Below are 21,777 nucleotides of genomic sequence, written 5' to 3' on the forward strand. Positions count from 1 at the left end.
ATTCCGGGACTATGAATTGACTATGAAGTCAAAACCAGGTTTAAATGTACATTTTTTTTAAATCACTAAAGTCAAGTATCAGACACTTTCAACCAATACATGGTTGAATCACTGATTAATCATGTATCACTGTACCTTAACTTCTTTTCGAGAAGGGTAACTGAAGTGAACATTTTTGAATTCCAAATTTCCCTTAATATTATCTGGTTTATGTCCACTCTTCGAATAGCTGTCAATGCTTGGTTTCTAAACAGAATAAAATTTCAGAAGATCACTAGGGTACAATAGCTATTTTTAGTGATGTTTGTGGAGCATTGGATAAAGTGATAAAGAAATTGACATTTAATTAGAAATCTTTTAGAGGGAAATGGCTAGCCTGGACTTACATTGTCAATTATCTTGAAGATTTCATAAGCTGCTCCTCTTGCGTTTGCAAATGCTTCAATGCTTGGGGATGCCTGTCCAATACTAAAAGCCCCAATTAATACAGAAAAGAAGACCTGAGGGATGTGAAGGAAAACCATCAAGTTACTTTGTGTTTATTACAATTTTTTTCATACATCTTTCTTCTGATATAGCCAATGTTGTTGTTGTTATTATTATTATTATTATTATTATTATTATTATAAGTTATTATTATTTTTAAGGTGGCTTGTTATGAGTCCTGGTGTTAAAAACACTTTAAAAGTTTAAATCCTTTTTGATTTACAATACATAATGAGTCTTACTTGCTCAGTGAAACAATGGTACAAGTTCCACAGGACCAGAATAGGATAGAATATATATTTATTTAATTATTTATAAATATTTACTTAATTATTTTGGTTCAGATCATCGGCAGGGCATAGGGGAAATAAATATCCAAAGGAGTGTCAGAAGACCAAGGTCCAAATTCTGGGTAAGCACTAACTAGCTGTCTGGCTTCAGGCAATTCTCCTAGAGTCTCCAGGCTTCAATTTCTTCATTTGCAAAACTAGGCAGGATTCTATGGGTTTTCCTTACCTGGCAACCTTAGAGTTGTACCAAATGAAACAGTATATATAAAAATATTTTGTAAATCATAAAGCACACATCTAGGGCATTATTCTTGATCAGGCTGTCTTCTTTCCTCCTACCAGGCTGTGTTTTCTTTGAGGTCTGATAAAAGGGGTTTATTTTTTCATTTTGACCAAATTAAATTGTTTTTCTTTAGGGTTGCAGAGAACTAATATCACCATTCATTCCTTTCTAAATCACATAGCAATTACCCAATAATTCACATAGAAGAAATTTTGCTAAGTGATTCTACATTCATTTTCTCAGTTAGGATCTACAACTATACTAAAAGTTAAGGCAAATTATTCTTGCCATTTCTATTGGCAAAAGAGGTAGCAGAAACTTGAAAAGTCTAGGTGGCCACCCCAAATCATACAGTTAGTAAGTGGCACAGATGGAATTTAAACCAAGTCAGCCTGATTTCCAATCCCATGCTCTTACTCATATTCTGCATGCTTTCCAGCTTGTGAGACAGTTCTGGGACCAGTGATACAAGATTTTAGACTACTTATCTGTATCACAATTAAGTAGAACACATTTCTTATACAACCTAGGTTCACTAACACCATTACTCTCATAATAAAAGCTTTTTTGGTAAAAGCCATTTTTACTAAATAGCCTTGCACATTTTGGATGAGCACAACTGTTATATCTACATTACAAATCTTGCTCCTAGGAGAAAAAATGAGTGGGGAATATCAGGGAGGGAGACAGAACATGAGAGACTCCTAACTCTGGGAAACGAACTAGGGGTGGGGGAAGGGGAGGTGGGCGGGGGGTGGGGGTGACTGGGTGACGGGCACTGAGGGGGGCACTTGAGGGGATGAGCATTGGGTGTTATTCTATATGTTGGCAAATTGAACACCAATAAAAAATAAATTTATAAAAAAAAACAAATCTTATTCCTGAGAAAGGGAACTGTTGTAAGGGACTTAAAATATGGTCTGTCACCAACAATATTACTTGTGCTTGGACTGTGAAAAAAGAATTCAAGGACTCTTCTAACAGTATGCACTTTATTAGATCAAGATATAGGTTGAACTATTTCACCATTTTTAAATAAATGAGAACAGTATCAAATGGCAAGCTTTCTGTGCTTGTACAAAGTTCTAAAAGGCAGAGAACCTCCAAATAGAATTTCTTTAAGGAAGAGTAACAATTAATACTCCCATAACTTTGCAAGGTAGACTAGCTATCATTCAAAAAAATTTGAAAAGTAGTTAAATACTGTATTTTGCCATTTGTTGTTGTGAATAGTAAATCAGAAAATAAAAATGAAATGCTTAGCACTGGGCCAACCACAAAGAAATAATCTCAACAAATAAGATTTCATGCTATAGAGATTTGTAATGTCAATATTATTTAGGCTGCAAGACAAACTGTGCAAGAGATTTGTAAAAAAGACACCACTGGTTGCTCAATACCTCTAATTTCCTTTCCACTTTTTAATCTAGTAACACATGGCTCTTCATATTATTCAATAGTTCTTCAATACCTATTCTCCATCATCACTCAAGCCAACACCACTCAACTCCATTGGAATTTTCACGAGAGATTCATTTCTTAAAATAACATCACTTACAGTGAGTACTTGTCCAATAGAATATTCACTGGAGAGGACCAAGGAGGTCCCATACCAGAAAGCCAGAGCATATGATGCATAGATCAATAAGAAAGCGGCACCAATAGAAATGTTGGCCGTGATAGCTTTCTTTATCCCAATTCTTTTAGCTTCTTCTAAATTTTTGTTGTACCTATGAGAAATAAAAAAACTATCACATATATTCATAAATCATATGAAATGAACCAACATAGCCTGATGGTTATTAAAGACTTAGAATGTGCCCAGCCCTGTTCAGTGTTTTACATGTATTTTCTCCTTTTGTCCATACATTGACCCTATGGTGTTAGTACTATTTTAACCCCTTGTTGTAGAAGAGCAAACTGAGGCTTACTTATCCACAGAGATTAAAAATTTGGGGGAAAGTATTCTAAAGCTTCTTCTCTGGTCTTAACAATAGTTTAGTAAGTAAAATAATGTTTAGTAAACTTCAAGAATTTGCATTGTTTCATAGGCAAAACAAAACAGAGGCTCTAAAAACATTTGTGTTTTCCCTTTAAAATATTCATGCCTTTTAAATTTAATAATAAAAAGCAGATATAATGCTAGATAGTGCACAAGTAAATCTTTTAAATCTCTTAATGTTTAAGGAAATGTTAAGGAAGATTCTTTTTTCTTTTTTAAAAATATGGGCCCCATTAGCTTATCTCATGTCTCTTTTCTTAAGAAGAATCTTTGTAAATATAGAATGATGGTAAAATTATTAGGGAAATAAGACTGATTATAATTGAGTCTTAAATTTTTGTCCTTTTAATCATATTTCCCTAGGAACTTAGAACATTGCCTTATAGAAAGAAAACATTCATAACTGTTAGAAGAACTTGCTTCCATATAAAATTCATACTTTAAGGTTCTTTGATCCATAAAAGCATGACATAGTATTATGTTAATTTTCTTTGGAGGATTCACTCCCTTAGTTGGAATGTACAGACAAATTCAAGTCCCGCTTAGGTAAAAGCATGCATTCTTTCTTGCCGTCGTGACTTTAACTGGCTACTTTACTAGTTAAAAGAATGCCAAATGAAACTTCCATATCCACTAAAAACCAAATTTAAACAGAACTTTATGATGATAAAATAGTAACATACCATTATAGTTTCTCTCTGCAAAAATGTGTATCCCTAACTGCCAGTAATAATCTTTGAGCAAAAAAATTATTTTTGAGTAACATGTTTCAACGGTTGATCTATCTGTCTCCCACTTTTTGAGTTGACCTGAGGCAAAACGTATTACTAGGCGTCAACAATACATGATTACAAAGAAGGAACGTTAATACACATGACTCACACCTTTTTTGTTACTTCCTTTATACCAGTCCTTGCTTACCGAGACTAATGCAGAACTCATTTCACTGATATGTTGTTGTACCATGCAGCCAGAGGAAACATTTTCATAGGAAGAAGCAACAACAAGGAAGAAAATCAGATACCAGAAAAGATAAATGGAAAAAAAAAAAAAGAGGGTAAGGAGGAAGGAGATATCAACAATGCTACAATTACATAGGCTTTTGATTAGGGTTTTGCTAAAAATACCACACTACCAAACCCAATATGAAAACCATCTACTCATTAAAAGCTTTAGTATAAGAATGGTCATTTAAGTCACCATTCTTAAAATGGATTAAGGATACATAACAAAAACCCTGATGTTTAGAAAACAATTCTTTTTTTTTTTTTAAGATTTTATTTATTTATTCATGAGAGACACAGAGAGAGAGGCAGAGACACAGGCAGAGGGAGAAGCAGGCTCCATGCAGGGGGCCCAATGCAGTACTCGATCCCAGGTCTCCAGGATCACGCCCTGGGCTGAAGGCGGCACTAAACCGCTGGCCACCCGGGCTGCCCCTGGAAAACAATTCTTAAATATTATGAAAATATTTATCAGTGATGTAAACAGCCATTTACAATAGCAAGAAACACTTTTAGCTAAGCAGAGAAATCAATACTAAGAAGTAAGACACACAGGTGAGAAAAATATCATTTTAAAATTAAGGAGAATAAAACTATTCCTACACTACGGAATTGAATTCATTGTAAATTCTGGTTAAATTTCCATTCTAAGAGAGCCAGCTTCCGCTTGCACCTATTAATTGGAATAGAAAGTCAGACTAAAACCATTACTTGTCCATGCACAGCAGAGAAAGGAAGGGAAAGAACTACAAAGAAAACTGAAGGATTACATTTGGCCCAAGAATAATTTTAGCAAACATACTTCCAAATGATATCTGATATCTGGGTACTTGTCTCCCCTCTCCTGCCCACAGTCTACATCAGGCCACCACAGGTCTTTCCTCTCAGGCTACAACAGCCTTGCTACCAGCCTCCCTGCCTCCAATCTTTAACTGCTCCCCTCCACTCACCAAACCAATTACAGACAGAGAAATGATCTTAAAATATAATGGGGATATTTGTTCCTTTGTTTAAGACCCTCAACTGCTTGCCTGTGCCCTTAGAGTAAAATCTTAACTCCTCTACAGCCCACACTGCCTTCAACAGCCTCTCTTCTCCATCTCCCATCACTCAACAGAGCTCTAGGCACACAGACCTGATGGCATGTTCTAGAACATACCTACGTTTGCCACCTCAGGAAATCTGGAAGACTCTTCTGTCCCTACCCTAATCCCACCAGGACAGGCTTTTCCTCACCCTTCAAGTCTCAGCCTAGATGAAATCTCCTCAAAGACGCCTTCCCTGGCTGCCAAGGCTTACCATGACTGCCATATTTAAAGTAAAATTTCCCTTCTCACCCTTATCAGCACACCACTTGATTGTTTCATAGTATGTTTTAAAAGTTGATTATTTCATTCATTTCTTCAGTGATTTCTTTCTTATCTTCCTTTCTACTCTCTTCCTTTCCCCTTTTCTCCACCTTACTCTTTGGACTAAGGATCCTAAGAAGAAAAAGTTCCTCTATTTCCAATTTTCTATTGAAAATGTAGAGTGCAGCACATACATGTGGTAGACACTGGCTAATCTGTTGAATTGATGAACTTTCAAGAAATGCCCAACCTGGAAAGAAAATCAGGCCATAAAAAAAATAAAAAAAAATAAAAAATAAAAAATAAAAAATAAAAAAAAAAAAAAAAAAAAAGAAAATCAGGCCAGCATGTTGTGGTCCTGAATATCCTCTTGCTCTAGTTTCCTATATACCTCTGGTATACACTCTATATTAAGAAAATTAATTCTTACTCTTAGTTTTGAATTTTTGTCATGAATTATACATAATTAATCCATTTTCCTCATCTACCAATACAAAACATTTCTTCCTTTCAATCTGTTAATATGGTTAATTATATTAATAGATTTCCTAATGTTAGAATCATCTTTGTATTCATGAGATAAAGCTAGTAAGTTCCAGTTTTTTTTTTTAATCTGATGATATTTTTCACATGGATTTGTTTAGCTAATAACTTACGTAGACTTCTGCATCTAGGTTTTAGGTGAAACTGCTTTATAATTTTCCTTTCTCATATATCTGCCTAATTGTGGCATCAAAGTTACACTGGCCTTATATGGTGAATTCTCGACTTTCTATATATATTTTTTTCACTCTCTGAAACAATCTCTATAAGGTAGGGTTATCTTTCTCTTGAAGTTTTGTTAGAACTTGTCTGTAAAATTATCTGGACTCTGGGTTTTACTGTGTATATAAAGGCAGAAGGTGGCAGTTTTTAACTTTGGATTCAATCCCTTTAATGATTGTAGGTCCACTCAAGTTTTCTTCCTCCTAAGTAAGAGTTTTAGCCTATATATTTTTTAAAGATTTATTCATGAGAGACACAGAGAGAGAGGCAGAGACATAGGCAGAAGACAAGCAGGTTCCCTGTAAGGAGCCTGAGTGAGACTTGATCCCAGGACCCCAGGATCACTACCTGAGCCAAAGGCAGACACTCAATCACTAAGTCACCCATAAACCACTGGTTTATATTTTTCTAGGGTATTGTCTAGTTCATCAGTTTACCAAAAACTTATTGGTATAAAGCTGTACTTTTTTAAAATGAAGTTTTTTTTTTGATCTGTAGCAATTTTTCCTTATTATTTTTTAAATTCCTGATTAAATTTGCAAAAAATACTTGATTATTTATTAGTCTTTTCAAAGAATTAATTTATGCATTTGTCAGGCCTCTGCTTTCTTACATTTATTTTCTATTCAGTTAATTTTTGCTATTTATTACTCCCTCCTTATACTTCCTTTATTGTTCTTTTTTAAATTTCTTAATTTGGATGCTTATTTAATTAATTTTCAGCAATTTTTCATTTCTTCTACTGGACACCCTAGTGGTTTCACTGGACATGAAATCCTCAGTCTTGGGGAGAGAGCCCTCTCTCGTTCACAGAATTTTATAAATTCAAGCCCTAAGTGCATCTGAGGGTGATACCTGAGATTTTTTATTTCTGTAAGGAGATGCTTTCCAGCTCAGAAACTAGGCAGAAGCATAAAAGCTTTATTTGTCTCCCTATGTTGGTGGACGTATTCTTTCTCTGGTCCACCCTTCTACTGAGAAAAACTAGAAAAGAATCAAAACTTCATTCTCTGTTTGCTCAAAATTAACTATTTAAAAAAAGCTTCTGAATCATCTAAATAGTAAACCCTATGACTCTAGGGTCATAGTAACCCCTATGACTCTTTATATCCCAAATACTGTTAACCTAACTGGTAAATTAGATATTTTGTTACTTATAGTTGTCTACATTCTTCCCCTTCCCATCCCTCTGAAAGAATTTAATTGCCAAAGAGGAAGGACTGTATTTGATTGGATGCTTGCCAGATCACTAAGTAAGACTTCTCATTTTGCTTATTTGGTAAGCAAAAACCTTACCAAAATTAAGAGAGAACATAGGTGTTACTCTCCTTTGAACTTAGCCATCATAAATTTTTCTCAGAGGACATCTTTGTGGCTATGAAATATATCAGATGAACAAAAGTATACCCAAAACACACAGGCACAGTATAAAAATTATGTACAAGTATTATAATTATGCCGTGAACACCCATCTCACCACAACTGAGGTCAAGACGTAGAATACTGCCAAAACCACAGAAGCCCTCTGCTATGTGTCTCACTCTTATAACTCATGCCTCATTTCTCCCAGGGGTAACTATCATGCTGACTTATAAAAATTCCCTGTTTTCCTTATGGCTCTACCAACAATGTATAATGTTCCAAACAATATAATTTAGTATTTCCTAACTTCCAAGTATACATATAGTCATAACATTAAAATACTATAATATCAGATTATAACATATATTCAATAAAGTCTGCCACTGTTTAGCAATCAATGGATCTGATAAATACTATACATTGCAATAAATTTACCATCTATACTCTCAGAAATCTAATAAAATGGGACAGTTGCAAGAAAATACTAAACAACACATAATAAAGATTCTGAACTTTTGTACAAATGTGCTTTTTAGTCATATTTTTATCTTCCAAATCATGGAGCCTAGCCCAACAGATGAGGAGCCTGGGCAAGAGGGGACACTAACTACAGTTTAAAAAGTATCCCTAGATCTTATACAAAATACTCATTTAGTCTTAGAGAACCAAGAATTAACTTGATGGGGAAAAATTATTGTCAGATATAAAATATGTTTCAGCCTTAAGAAATATTTTATCGCCCTACCCACCTAGGACATTCTAGAACATATTTTAAATTAACAGATATAAGAAGACTATAACTAAAATTACAACTCTTCCAGAATATTAGCTATGCTGTAGAATATCTAGAAAGCTATTTAAAAGTACACCCCCACACACATACCTTTATATTCAACTCTATAAACTTGAAGGGCATCTAAGATGACATAGAATTTAAAATTACTAGCAACTTAAAACAAAAGACTCAAACCTTTCAAGTTCTTTCTTTTGTCCTCCAAAGGCAATCACAGTTCTGATTGCTGCTAAGACTTCTTCAGCTACTGCTCCAGCTTTTGCATAGGCCAAGAGTTCTTTATCAGTAAATGAAGATAGTATCTGTTTAAAAATTCAATTTCAGATCATTTAATATTCTTTAATGAAGGCAAAGCTGTATCAATGGCCCTCCCCACTCTGCACACAGGACTCTGATGATCTTGTAAAATTTATTTTCCCTTCCAAGGCTGTGTGTGGTGTTCATTTAAAACCAATTTGATGTAAGAGTGGGTAGCAGGTAGAGGTTGGTCCAGTTTGTAATTTCTGTTGAGTTCACCACAACTTAGAGAAAGCACTACAAATTCATTTGGCAAAACCATATAGGTGTTGGTAGGCCAACAAAAGTTGAGCCAAACTCAGAACAAATCAGATGGTAAATATTAAGAAGTTTTAGAAATTTTACCCTAGAGGGTGGATATTATTTTTATATTACAAATAATAACTACCATTTATGGAGCATCTACTATATCAGACAAGTACATACTATCCTTCTGAAGTATAGGTATTATCTTATTTAGCACAGGAAGAAACTGAAGTTCTGAGAACTCTGTTAATTTGTTACTGAGAGTAACAGTGTGTAAATGATATTCTTGGTGGTGATAATGCATTTCTCTATTAGTCAGGTGAAATACTTGGCAAAAGTTTGTGTGTTAATTGATTTTTCTGTTTACCAGAACAAGTCAGGTGGCAAATTCTTCATGTATTTATTGAAAAACTGTTTAATATGTACGGATGTCTGTCCTAGATAAGTTAGAAACAGTTCATCTTTTAATAATGATGCATTGCTTCAGATACTATTTGTTTAATAAATGGAGCCGTAGGCTTATTGCTGGAGACCTAGGTTTTTTGTTTTTTTGTTTTGTTTTGTTTTGTTTTTTTTGGAGACCTAGGTTTTAATCCTCACTCTTGGATTAAGTTTTGGTATGATTTCCAACAAATTTCGTAAGTTCTCTGGTTATCAGCCCAGTTAAAAAAGAAATGTGGCCCAAGCTGGGAAGCTTCTTTGTCCCTGTGAGCCTGAGGCTCTTCTCTCTAACAGAGACAAGAAGGAAGAACAGAAGGGACCCAGTCATGGCAAGCTCCAAATAAGCATCTTCAGACCAGTGTGCTGGCACCTGTCACCTTCCACCCAGAGACACCGAGGCAGCTAGAGGGCATAGAATCTACTTGCACTCTCCCAGGTGACAGATACATGAAAAGTACTAGCAGCTCCATATAAACCATGCTGACTGACCAAAATAATGTGCAAAGGGTCTGAATATGACACTGCCACTGGAACCCCAGCTCACAAAAGAAGGCCAGGAATTGCAGGCTAAGCCCACACATGGTAATGACTTGCTAAAACTAAAGACTTTAAATAGGACCCATCCTCCTCACATAAAGGACAAAATGTCCAGGATACAATAAAAGTCACTTGAAAAAAAAAAGTCACTTGAAACCAAGAAACCAAGAAAATCACAACTTGAATGAGAAAAACAACAACAACAATGAACTGACACTAAGACAAATCAAATGTTAGAATTACTTAACATGGATTTTTAAACAGCCACCATAAAACGCTTCACTAATCAATTACAAATTCTCTTGAAATAAAAGAAAAAAAATAGGTACTATACTATTAACATTGAAGTGGAAGTTATAAAAACAGGACGAAATGAAATGAGAAAACTGAAGAATCCAACAGCAAAATTAGAGGTCATGGAGGAAGGTCTCAGTCTCACTGAGTGGCGGTGACAGAACAGAATAGGTGTCCCTAGGATAGAACAATGGAATTCACTTGCTCTGAAACAGAGAGCAAATGAAAAGCTTCAGGGACCTGCGGAACAATGGGAGAAATTCCAACATTTGTCACCATTGAAATCTCAAAGGAAGAGGAGAAAGAGAGTAGGGTGGAAGGAGTAAAGGCCATATAAAGGCCATATATGAAAGACCCACAGCTAACATCATCCTCAAAGGGTAAAACAAGAGATTTTCTCCTAAGGTCAGGAACATGAAAGGGATACCTACTCTTGCCATGATTGTTCAACATAGTACTGGAAGTCCTAGCCTCAGCAATTACACAACAACAACAACAAAATAAAAGGCATCCAAATCAGCAAGGAAGAAGTAAAAGTTTCAATATTTGTAGATGACATGAACTCTGTGTAGAAAACTCAAAAGATTCCACCAAAAAATTTGAAGAACTGATACACAAATTCAGCAAAGTTGTAGGATATAAAGTCAACATACAGAAATCTGTTCCATTTCTATATACCAACAGTGAAGCAGTAGAAAGGGAATCACGGAATCTATCCTGTTTACAATTACACCAAAAACTGTAAGATATATAGGAATAAACCTAGCCAAAGAGGTAAAACACTTGTATACTGAAAGCGATAGTACACTTATGAAAGAAATTGAAGACACAAAGAAATGGGAAAAAATTCTATGCTCATGGGTTGGAAGAATAAATATTGTTAAAATGTCTATACTACCCTAGATAGTCTACATACTTAATGTAATCCCTGTGAAAATACCACTAGCATTTTTCATAGAACTAGAACAAACAATCCTAAAATTTGTATGGAACCACAAAAGACCCTGAATAGCCAAAGCAATGTTGGAAAAAGCAAAGTGGGAAGCATCAAATTCTAGACTTTAATCTATATTCCAGAGCAGTAGTCATCAAGACAGTATGGTATTGGCACAAAAACAGACATATAGATCAATGAATGGAACAGAACAGGAAACCCAGAAACAGACCCACAACTACATGGTCAAGTAATCTTTGACAAAGCAGGAAAGAATATTCAATGGAAAAATAGTCTCCTCAACAAATGGTGTTGGGAAAATTGAACAGCCATATAAAGAAGAATGATACAGGACCACTCTCTTAAACCATACATAAAAATAAACTCAAAATGGAAGAAAGATCTAAATGTAAGATAGAAAACCATCAAAATCCTAGAGGACAAAACAGGCAGCAACCTCTTTGACCTCAGCCACAGTGACTTCGTACTAGACATGTCTCCAGAGGCGAAAGAAACAAAAGCAAAAGTGAATTATTGGGACTTCATCAAGATAAAACTTCTGCAGAGTAAAGGAAAAAAATCAACAAAACTGAAAAGCAACCAAAGGAATGGGAGAAAACATTTACAAATTATCTATCAGAAAATGGGCTAGTATCCAGAAGCTATAAAGAACTCATCAAAATCAACACCCCAAAAATACACAATCCAGTTAAGAATGAGAAGATACGAACAGACATCTCTCCAAAGAAGACCTTCACATGGCCAACAGACACACAAAAAAATACTCAGCATCATTTATTATCAGGGAAATACAAATCAAAACCTCAGTGGGATACCACCTCCCACAAGTCAGAATGGCTAAAATTAACAACTCAGGAAACAATAGATGTTGGCAAGGATATGAAGAAAGGGGAAACTTTTGTACTATTGGTAGGAAAGCAAACTGGTGTAGCCACTCTGGAAAATGGTTTGGACGTTCCTCAAAAGGTTAAAAATAGAACTACCCTATGATCTACCAACTGCATTACTAGGTATGTATCCAAAGAATACAAAAATTCTGATTTGAAGGGGCACATGCACCCCAATATTTATAGCAGCATTATCAACAATAGCCAAATTATAAAGAACACAAATGTCCATCTACTAATCTACTAATGAATGGATAAAGAAGAACTGGTGTATGTGTACACACACACACACACACACACACACACGATGGAATATTACTTGGCCATCAAAAAGAATGAAACCTTGTCATTTGCAATGATGTAGATAGAACTAGAGGGTATTATGCTAAGAAAAATGAGTCAGTCAGAGACAAATCTCATATGATTTCACTCATTTGTGGAATTTAAGAAACAAAATAAACAAACATAGGGGAAGGGAAAGAAAAATAAGATAAAAATGGAGGCAAACCATAAGAGACTTAACTGTAGAGAACAAACTATGGATTGCTGGAGGGGAGGTGGGTAGGGCTGGGCTAAATGGGTGATGGACATTAAGGAGGACACGTATTGGGATAAGCATGGGGTGTTATATGTAAGTGATGAATCGCTAAACTGTACTCCTAAAACCAATAGTACATTATGTGTTAACCAATTTGAATTTAAATTTGTTTTAATTTTAAATTAAAATAAATAAATAAATAAATAAATAAATAATAAAATAAAACCAAGTATCAAGTATAGATCTGGGTCCTCATATGATAAAAACAGCCTTCCACCATGGAGGATGAGGTGGGGACAGTTTAAAACCTAGAATTAGGGCAGCCCAGGTGGCTCAGTGGTTTGGCGCCACCTTCAGCCCAGGGCATGATCCTGGAGACCTGGGATCAAGTCCCACGTCGGGTTCCCTGCATGGAGCCTGCTTCTCCCTCTGCTTGTGTCTCTGCCTCTCTCCCTCTCTCTCATGAATAAATAAATAAAATCTTAAAAAAATTTAAGTAAAATAAAACCTAGAATTATATGCTTTACCCACCTTTGCCCAGATGGCGGCTGAAAGTCCAAGAACAGGGCTGATGGCCAAAATCACAAGGGTTAGCTTCCAACCACGTGTAAACCCCACTATAAAACCGGTGAAAAATGTTGCTATTGATTGAAAGAACATTCCAATTTTGTCGCCAATTCCTTCATTGATTTTGGAGACATCGCTAAAAGTGTTAGAGATAAACAATCAGAACTGTGAACATAGAACTTTTCTCCTGAATCCAGTTAGTTATTTCATTTTGTTTTGAGGATGGGGCAATTTGTTTACACCTAGGATTTTCCTTGGGAATTTCCTTAGAAAGTACTGTGTTGTTGCTCTATCACACCACTCTCCAAGGACTTTCTGAGTCTGGCAGGTATCCCTCACTCATTGCATGCCATGCAAGTCTCCTCATGCCCTGCTGGGGCAGTGAGAATCAAAGGATGTAGAAGACATGGCTGCTGCTCAGAAGGAATGTAGTCTCATAGTCACTTCTGAGTCCTCTGCTGGTATCTCTGAGCAGATCTGATAACATCCTTTTTCACTTAAGTAAGAGTAAGAAACGTGTCTGAGTTCAATATGAAACCAGGTACTGGGGCACCTAGGTAGCACAGTGATTGAGCAACTGCCTTTGGCTCAGGGCATGATCCTGGGGTCCTGGGATCAAGTCCTGCATCAGGCTCCCTGTGGGGAGCCTACCTCTCCCTCTGCCTATGTCTCCTCCTCTCTCTGTCTCTCATGAATAAATAAATAAATACAATCTTTTTAAAATAAATAATTAATTAATTGATTTTTAAAAAAACAGATACTTACTCTGTGAGCCGGGTGTTAAGCTCCCCAACGTCATGCACGTCAAACCAGCCAATCTCCTGTCGCATGATAGCATGAAAAAATTGTTTTCTAATTTTGAGTATCTGTCTTCCTGCTGCCAGGCACCAGAATGAAACCTGGATGTAAGCAGCCACCAGCACGCCAGCACCGATCCCACTGTAATAATAGGCATACCTGCAAAGCAACAAGAACACTACACAGACAAGGCTTTCTCATCACTGCAGCCTTCCCCAACCAATGACTCATACTTTTGCTTTCAGTCACCTGCATACCTTGCCATCCTTAACAAATTAGAAGAGGTGGTAACAAGCAGAACTGGTGGTCAGCATCCAACTACGTCTATGCCAACACAGTGAGATGGTGAGGAGTGTGGTTTCTGCTTTGGCTCAAATCTCAGCTCTTCATTTAACTGCTGTATAATCCTGAGCAAGTTGCTTAACCTTTCCAAAGCTCAGTTTTCTAAATTCTTATCTGTAGTGAAATGCAGATAAGAATAGTAACGTGGCAGTGCACAACATGCACTTATGGCCAGGGCCATAAGCTCCAGAGTATATGCCAGTTACTGTGAAAGACTTGTGTGGTGCCCTGAAGCATCACAGCATCAAGTTAAGACCTACCACTGTCTTCCTGTCTACTTATATTGCCTCGTGATCAGTTAATGAGCACTTTGAGGTGCTTTCTGCATATTGGAGAATAGAAAGAAGTAACAAAACTTGTCAGAATGTGGAACCAAAAGATGGAAGTGGTGCCCTGCCCTTTGGGGCTATTAATCTGGCAGCACATAGAAGCCAAATAAAAAGTATTTTTACATTGTCTGCCCAACTACCATTCATGAGTTACCCTAAAATGCTTACAGAATCAAATAGCACTCCTTTCAGTTTAAACCCTGACAGTAAAAAACATGACTATCTTGTAAAACCAGACCTGTGATCATCTAGAAATAGTGAATTTATGTTTCTTTGCTCTGAGTCTTTATATTTTTTTTTTAAAGGAAACAAGTCTTACATCTTACTAAGCAAATTCAGTTTTAGGTTAAAGACAAACATTCTAAAATGAAATCTGAGATTCTAATATTCCCATTTTTACAAGTTCACTACTTGCCACCTTCCCATAAAAAGGTTGGTACGAACCATGCAGAAACTATAAAGTGACGATGTAATAACCAGAGAGTCATGGATGTTACTGCTTACAACATAGTGTTCAATCCCGCAGGCATTTTGGTAAACATGTTTTCCCCAAGCTATTCCTTGTGATTACAATATATTTATTTGGGAAAATGTAATGAGAATACTAAATTTTAGTTAATAAGTAATTCAGTAATTAATTATTATCCAAGCGTTAATGATATAGCAAGAAATAGCTCAAAAGAAAACCCACTTAACAAATAGAATGCTTGAGGAGTTAATGTATTTTAAGCCTCAGTCCACATAAATTTAAAAAAATCTATTTATATCTAAGCATTCATAAGATGATTACAAGACAGTTTCATTTTTCTCAATATAAAAAAATACCTCTCTATAGGAATATTTGCTTCCCATCATTCAAAATATGATCAAGAGTCTCTATTTTCTTCAAATCCAACATTTACAGGGTAATGTGGAATCATTACCTTCTGATTAACCAACTTGTACCTTTGGACATCTCTTACAAACTGTTTTGGGAAGCAAACTTCAAGATACATAAATCATTAACAAAAGCTTTTCAGGGCAAATAAAGGTCAGAAGGACTATATTTATTCTGGGATGTTTTGTTTCATTGTTTACAATTTGATGCTGTGTTAAAGAAAAAATTGTATTGATTGGTTTAATTATATCATGACTAAAAAAGTCCAGGAAGTAAGTTAATAATTACAAAGTCATTGTAAATACGTGATTCTTAATTTAATTACATTTTAAAAAGCCACTTCGAACTCCTCTAATTTCCCAGTATATGATATTGTATATTTATAATGCATATATAAATCTAATCTAGGCTTAACTTTGAGTACATCTCATGCAGTAAATTCTTTTCATAAGAAATAAAAAATTTTACATTGTATCCTGCTAGAAAACTAACAATGGTATTCTTAAAAGTCTGAATCTTTATCATAATAATGCAAAATTTTAAACACTGCTATAATTAGATACAGAAAATAGTAAAGAAAATGTTTAATTACGTGGTCATTTCCTCCTCCAGATGGTTGATGAAATGTTGTGTATTGTTCGTAATACCTAGATCACCACAAAACAAACATATACCATCATGTCTCTTTGTTCTCCAGTAAAAATAAGCATATAAAAATTAATCAAACTTGTGTCACTTAATATTTTACACATAAAATTATGTTTTATGTGTAAGCACTATGGCATCCATTCAAATGCTTCACTATTGGCCATCAGCAGCCACACACATACTTAATTCTGGGAAGCTTTTTTTTTTTTTTTAAGATTTTATTTATTTATTCATGAGAGAGAAAGAGAGAGAGAGAGAGAGAGGCAGAGACACAGGCAGACGGAGAAGCAGGCTCCATGCAGGGAGCCCAATGTGGGACTCAATCCCGGGTCTCCAGGATCACGCCCTGGGCCGAAGGAAGGGGCCAAACCGCTAAGCTACCCAGGGATCCCCAATTCTGGGAAGCTTATTTGCAAGAAGAAACCCACATTTGTTAAGCAGCAGTGTGTCAGCTGGAATATTGGTATCGATGAATTAAAATATTTTATGAAATATCACTCTAAAATGACACAGAGCAAACTCTTTCCTACGGCCTCTTCTTGATAATTAAATACCAATGCATATTTGACACTAAAGCAGTTGGCATTTAGAGTCTCACAATATTTTTCCACCTTTTATTTTTATTTAAATAAAACACAAAAAATTATATAATAAGCACCACTGAGTTCATCATGCAGTATTAGCAAAAGTTGACATATTTAGACAAGGTACATTAAAACTTCAACACTGCCCACTGCAAACTCCCCCCCCAGCCACACACACACACACACACACACACACACACATAGTACTGTTCAATATTTTGGTGCATATTTTTTCATTTCTTTTCTATATGCATGCCTACTCACACATAAATACACATACATGCTTGCTTTAAAAAAAAATCACATCCCACATTCAATGGCCAATTTCCTGTCAATGTGTGTGTATAAGTGCGTGTCTCCATTTTTTCAAATTTGCATCTATTTCAGTTGTTTCCAATATTTTACTGTTACCAGCAATGCTGCATTAAACATACCCACACACAGATATTATATAGGAATGTATGGTATATATTTTTATAGGATGAACTATCATAATCCAGATTGCTGGATCAGTGGGGAAGCATACTTTAAATCCTACAGTCATTTCAAACATTATGTCATAATATGAGAGGGCCTAGTTCAGACGAGTCTGATTTTGACAGGCATGAGAAAGGGGAGGAGACGTTTTTCTGGCAAAGGGAGAAACATGGATAAAAGTTCACGGCATGTTTGAAGAGGGAGTAAGCCTGTTTGGCTGGGGTGTGGGTGTGTTGTGTGGATGGGAGAGGGTGGATATGTGGCTGGAAAGATCAGCTGGGCCCCATAGGTCCAGGATATAAAACTAGAAGTCACTCAGTGGTGAGTGACACGAGGACACGATTAGAGGTCTGGTGTAGGAAGATAGAGCTGCTAGCAATGTATAAAATGAACTAGACTAGAGAGAGACTAAGCAAAGTGAGCTACTGCAATTCTGTAATCACAGAGGGTCAGAATGAGAATAGAAAAGAAGGAAAGTACCCATAAGATTTAAAGAAGGAGAAGTTCCAGGTTCTAGCAACTGCTGGAAGAATCAAGACCCCAAGTCTAAGTATCTGGAGAGTGGTGGTATCATGGTGGGAAATAATTAAGCAAAAGAGAGAGAGAGAGAGAGAGAGAGAGAGAGAGAAGGTCTGGTCAGATGTGAGATTATTGGCTCCATTTTGAAGATTTTTATTCTGTGGTATCTGGAACATTCAACAGAAAATGTCCTATAACTATTGAGACTATAGTGCTCCAGTTCTGGAGAGAGTTCAGGTCTAAAGATGTAGGAGTCATGTGCTAGAGGCCCTAGCTAAATTCAAGAAAGAAAAAAAGCCATTTTCCCTTAGCTGTGAGGACAGGGTGGCGGCAGGTAAGGAGAAGAGGGTGAGCAAGTACAGAACCCTCAGGGAATTTACATTTAGGGCTAATACAGAGAGTAATGAAGTAATAAAAAGATGCAGAGATGTAGCAAAGCATGTAGCAGAGAACCTTGGTTGCTTCATGTTGCCTTTGGCAGTGCAATAATAAATGTGTCCAGATTGATTTTTTAAATGTTATGAGATTGCTTCTGCTCTATATTTTCAGGGATAAAATATTAAATAGCTAGCTGGGTGAGGATTTTTCTTCACATGAGTCTTAGAATATCTCTCATTAGGGATTTTCGATCTTATCTATCTAGCCAGGAAATGTTTTTAAATGGTATTAACTGTCACTATATATATATATAATATATAATATATATATTATATATATATATATTACAATATATATAGAATAACACCCAGTGCTCATCCCATCAAGTGCCCTCCTCAGTGCCCGTCTCCCAGTCCCCCCCCAATCCCCCACCCACCTCCCTTTCGATCACCCCTAGTTTGTTTCCCAGAGTTAGGAGTCTCTCATGTTCCGTCTCCCTTTCTGATATTTCCCACTCATTTTTCCTCTTTTCCCCTTTATTCCTGTTCACTATGTTTTATATTCCCCAAATGAAGGAGACCATATAATGTTTATCCTTCTCCGATTGACTTATTTCACTCAGCATAATACCCTCCAGTTCCATCCACGAAGAAATGGTGGGTATTTGTTGTTTCTAATGGCTGAGTGAATTCAAATTTTTAACTAATATAAACTTATAATATATATAAGTATATATATATATATAGTGTGTGTATACACACACGTACAATACCGTAAAATATGCGTGTGTGTGTATATATATATATATGTACATGTATATACACACATAGATTCAGTCATCAGAAACTAACTTTAGCACCAAGTACCTTTTACTTCTGCTTCAGTAGTGTCAAAGTGTACCAGTCAGAATAACAATGGAGGACTCAAATCATCTGACAGAGATAATCTCTACTGACCAATAAAATAAAACTGTTACATTCTTTGGACTCCCTCCAACCAACTTCTCTTTTCTTCCCATCAATTTTTATTAATTAAAAGCTCTCTGGCCCAGAGATTCTTACTGTCTCTAAGACCTCACAAAATTCTCATCCTTAGGCATGCCTTCACAAAATCAAAACTTTTTTTTTTAAGATTTATTCATTTATTTTGGAGAGAGCAAGCATGCATGTGAGTAGGGGGAGGGGCAGAGAGAGAATCTTCAAGCAGACTCCCCACTGAGTGCAGAGCCTGACGTGACATGGGGGTGGATCCTATGACCCTGAGATCATGACCCAAGCCAGAACCAGGAGTGGGATATTCAATCTACTGAGTCAGATAGGTGCCCCACAAAATCAAAGCTTCCAAGCTGAAATGACCTTAGAGATCATATAGTCCAGTGACTTTTTACGTGTATAGATCTCAAGAGTTACTGCCCACATCAGTAGTTATAAAGAAGAACGTTTGAATAGTATCGAAAAATTAATATTATTTTTCAGTGGGAAAAGCCAAAAACTCTCTATATAACATACAGATGTGTGTATGTGTGTGCATACACATAACAATATCAACCAAATAAGGAGTACAAGAAAGCCAGACATTTAAATGCAGCATTTGTTTGAATAAAATACTTGCTTAGATTCTTGACCACTTTCTCTTCTTCTGGCTTCTAGAACCTCATTCTCCGGGTTCTTCCACCACTGTGATCCTTCTTAGTGTCATTCACTGGTTCCTCATGTTCCCCCATCCCCTACAAGTTGATGTTCCCCAGAACACCATGCACACTCTTAGGGTGACCTCAGCCACTTCCACAGCTTTAGGGACTCCCATATCTGGACTCGAGCTATTCAAATATTCTCTTTCCTCAGGGTCAGTGCTTTGGTTCAGGGCCCCATCATCCCTAATCTCTACTCTATTAAGAGCTCCTAACTGGTTTTTCTACTCATTCAGGTCTTCACATTGTCATAAGATTTTATTTTTGCAAACAAAAATGTAATCATATTGGGGCTCTTGGGTGGTTCAGTTAAGTGTCTGACTCTCAGATGGTTAAGCATATGATTTCAGCTCACATCATGATCTCAGAGTTGTGGGACTGAGCCTCACATCAGGCTCCACACTGGGTGTGGAGTCTGCTTAAGATTTTCTCTCCCCCTCTGCCCCTCCCCCCTCTCATATATATATATATATATATATATATATATATATATATATATTTATATAACACATATGTATATATGTATATATATTGTGTATATTTATACACACACACACACACACACACACACATATATATAGAGTTAGAGAGAGTGTGTCATATTGCTTCTATTAATAGCCCTCAATGACAGTCACCACATCAGGATAAAGTTCAAGGTCCCATAACAGATCACATTAGCACCTTTTCAATCTCGCCACAATACATCCCTGACAGGATAATGTTTTTGAAATGTCAACAAATGATTTTTCAAACATTTTCTTTACCCTTACATCTTTCTCCTTTCAGTACTAAGGCACTGTGCAGTCACTGTCTAGAAGGAGATCTGTTACAGAGTAAAAAGAAAAAAATAGTGCCTAAGTTTTTTCTCTGTGTCCCTGAAGCCTTTGCCCTTGGAGACTGGAGACAACACAGAGTATGACAAAGTATTTTGATTAAATGTCATGAGGCTGAGCTCCAACCTTTTACACTAAATATTTTCTTTTTTTTTCTTTTTTTTTTCTTTTACTAAATATTTTCCATATACTGAGAAGAGATTCAGTAGAGAAGTGATGTCAGTTTTCCTCCTCTAGGCTTTTATTCTCTCTACCTGGAAAGCCTTTTACTACATTTTTTTCTTCTGCTAAAGGTTCCTCCTCATGAATGAGCTCAAATACAACCTCTCAAATGGCTTAACCCCTTAGTAGAGTGACTCATCTTGTCATAGAACTCTAGAATAATTGACACATGGTTCAATTTACTAAGTCAATGCTAGAAGTATGATGGTTTATACCTATCTCCTCCTTCTACTCCCACTATATTAGCCCTGGAAGAACTGGACTGTCTTAGTAATCTTTACCTACTCAGTACACAGCCTGCCCTAATTGCTATAACCTCGCCTGTCCCAAAGGTTTACAAGTGGTTTCACAGTCACCACAGCAATGCAGACCATTGCTCAAAATATTCCATCCAATCATTCTATTTTGTATATGTGTCTCAAATATTTTAAGATTAAAAAGGAGATACAGTAAACCAGTACCTTACTACCCAAGCAAGACTTCAAAGAAACTTCAAATGAACAGAGCCCACCACGACTGAAGAGACTCCATACCATTAATGAATCGCATTACATTGCATTTTTATCTGCCCCAAATACCTCAGTGTTTAATAATTTTACCTACTGAACACTTAAGAACAGTATGAATAAAAAGTATGAGACATAAATACATTTGTGATTTCCTAAATGGTAAAAGGAGATTGTATTATAAGGGTGATTTTCAGACCATCTTCCACAGAGCCTTCACATTATGCACTAATCCAGACACTGGGGTACAACCTAGAATGAGAAAGCATTTTTTTTTCTAATCTTGGATTTCTGTGCATGCAGGAAATACTTTTACTTTCAGGCCCAAACCTTCTGTGAAGGGCACCACTGCTAAAATGTCTACAACAGCATTTGCCAGAAACTTCCTCTTTTCTCCCCATGCCTTTCTTCCCATTTGACAAGCTGTAAGAAGCAAGCAATCCAATAAATCAACAAGATAGTTTTTGAGTAGTAAATC

At 36.2% G+C, this 21,777-nt stretch overlaps 1 protein-coding gene across 2 annotated transcripts in view; it reads right to left on the bottom strand.

Moving 5' to 3' along the window:
• ABCB1 (ATP binding cassette subfamily B member 1) overlaps positions 1-21,777 on the bottom strand; it is a 97,527-nt gene that overhangs the window by 52,478 nt on the left and 23,272 nt on the right. For both annotated transcript variants that reach the window (XM_025471479.3, XM_049093509.1), the window contains 7 exons: positions 16,035-16,089; positions 13,862-14,053; positions 13,061-13,232; positions 8,512-8,636; positions 2,618-2,789; positions 387-500; positions 136-246 (listed from right to left, as the gene is read on the bottom strand). In XM_025471479.3, the coding sequence (XP_025327264.1) occupies positions 136-246; positions 387-500; positions 2,618-2,789; positions 8,512-8,636; positions 13,061-13,232; positions 13,862-14,053; positions 16,035-16,089 (941 nt within the window). The remainder of the gene's footprint in view (positions 1-135; positions 247-386; positions 501-2,617; positions 2,790-8,511; positions 8,637-13,060; positions 13,233-13,861; positions 14,054-16,034; positions 16,090-21,777) is intronic.

Source organism: Canis lupus, chromosome 14 (genome assembly GCF_003254725.2).
Source record: "Canis lupus dingo isolate Sandy chromosome 14, ASM325472v2, whole genome shotgun sequence".
Taxonomy (NCBI): Eukaryota; Metazoa; Chordata; class Mammalia; order Carnivora; family Canidae; genus Canis; species Canis lupus.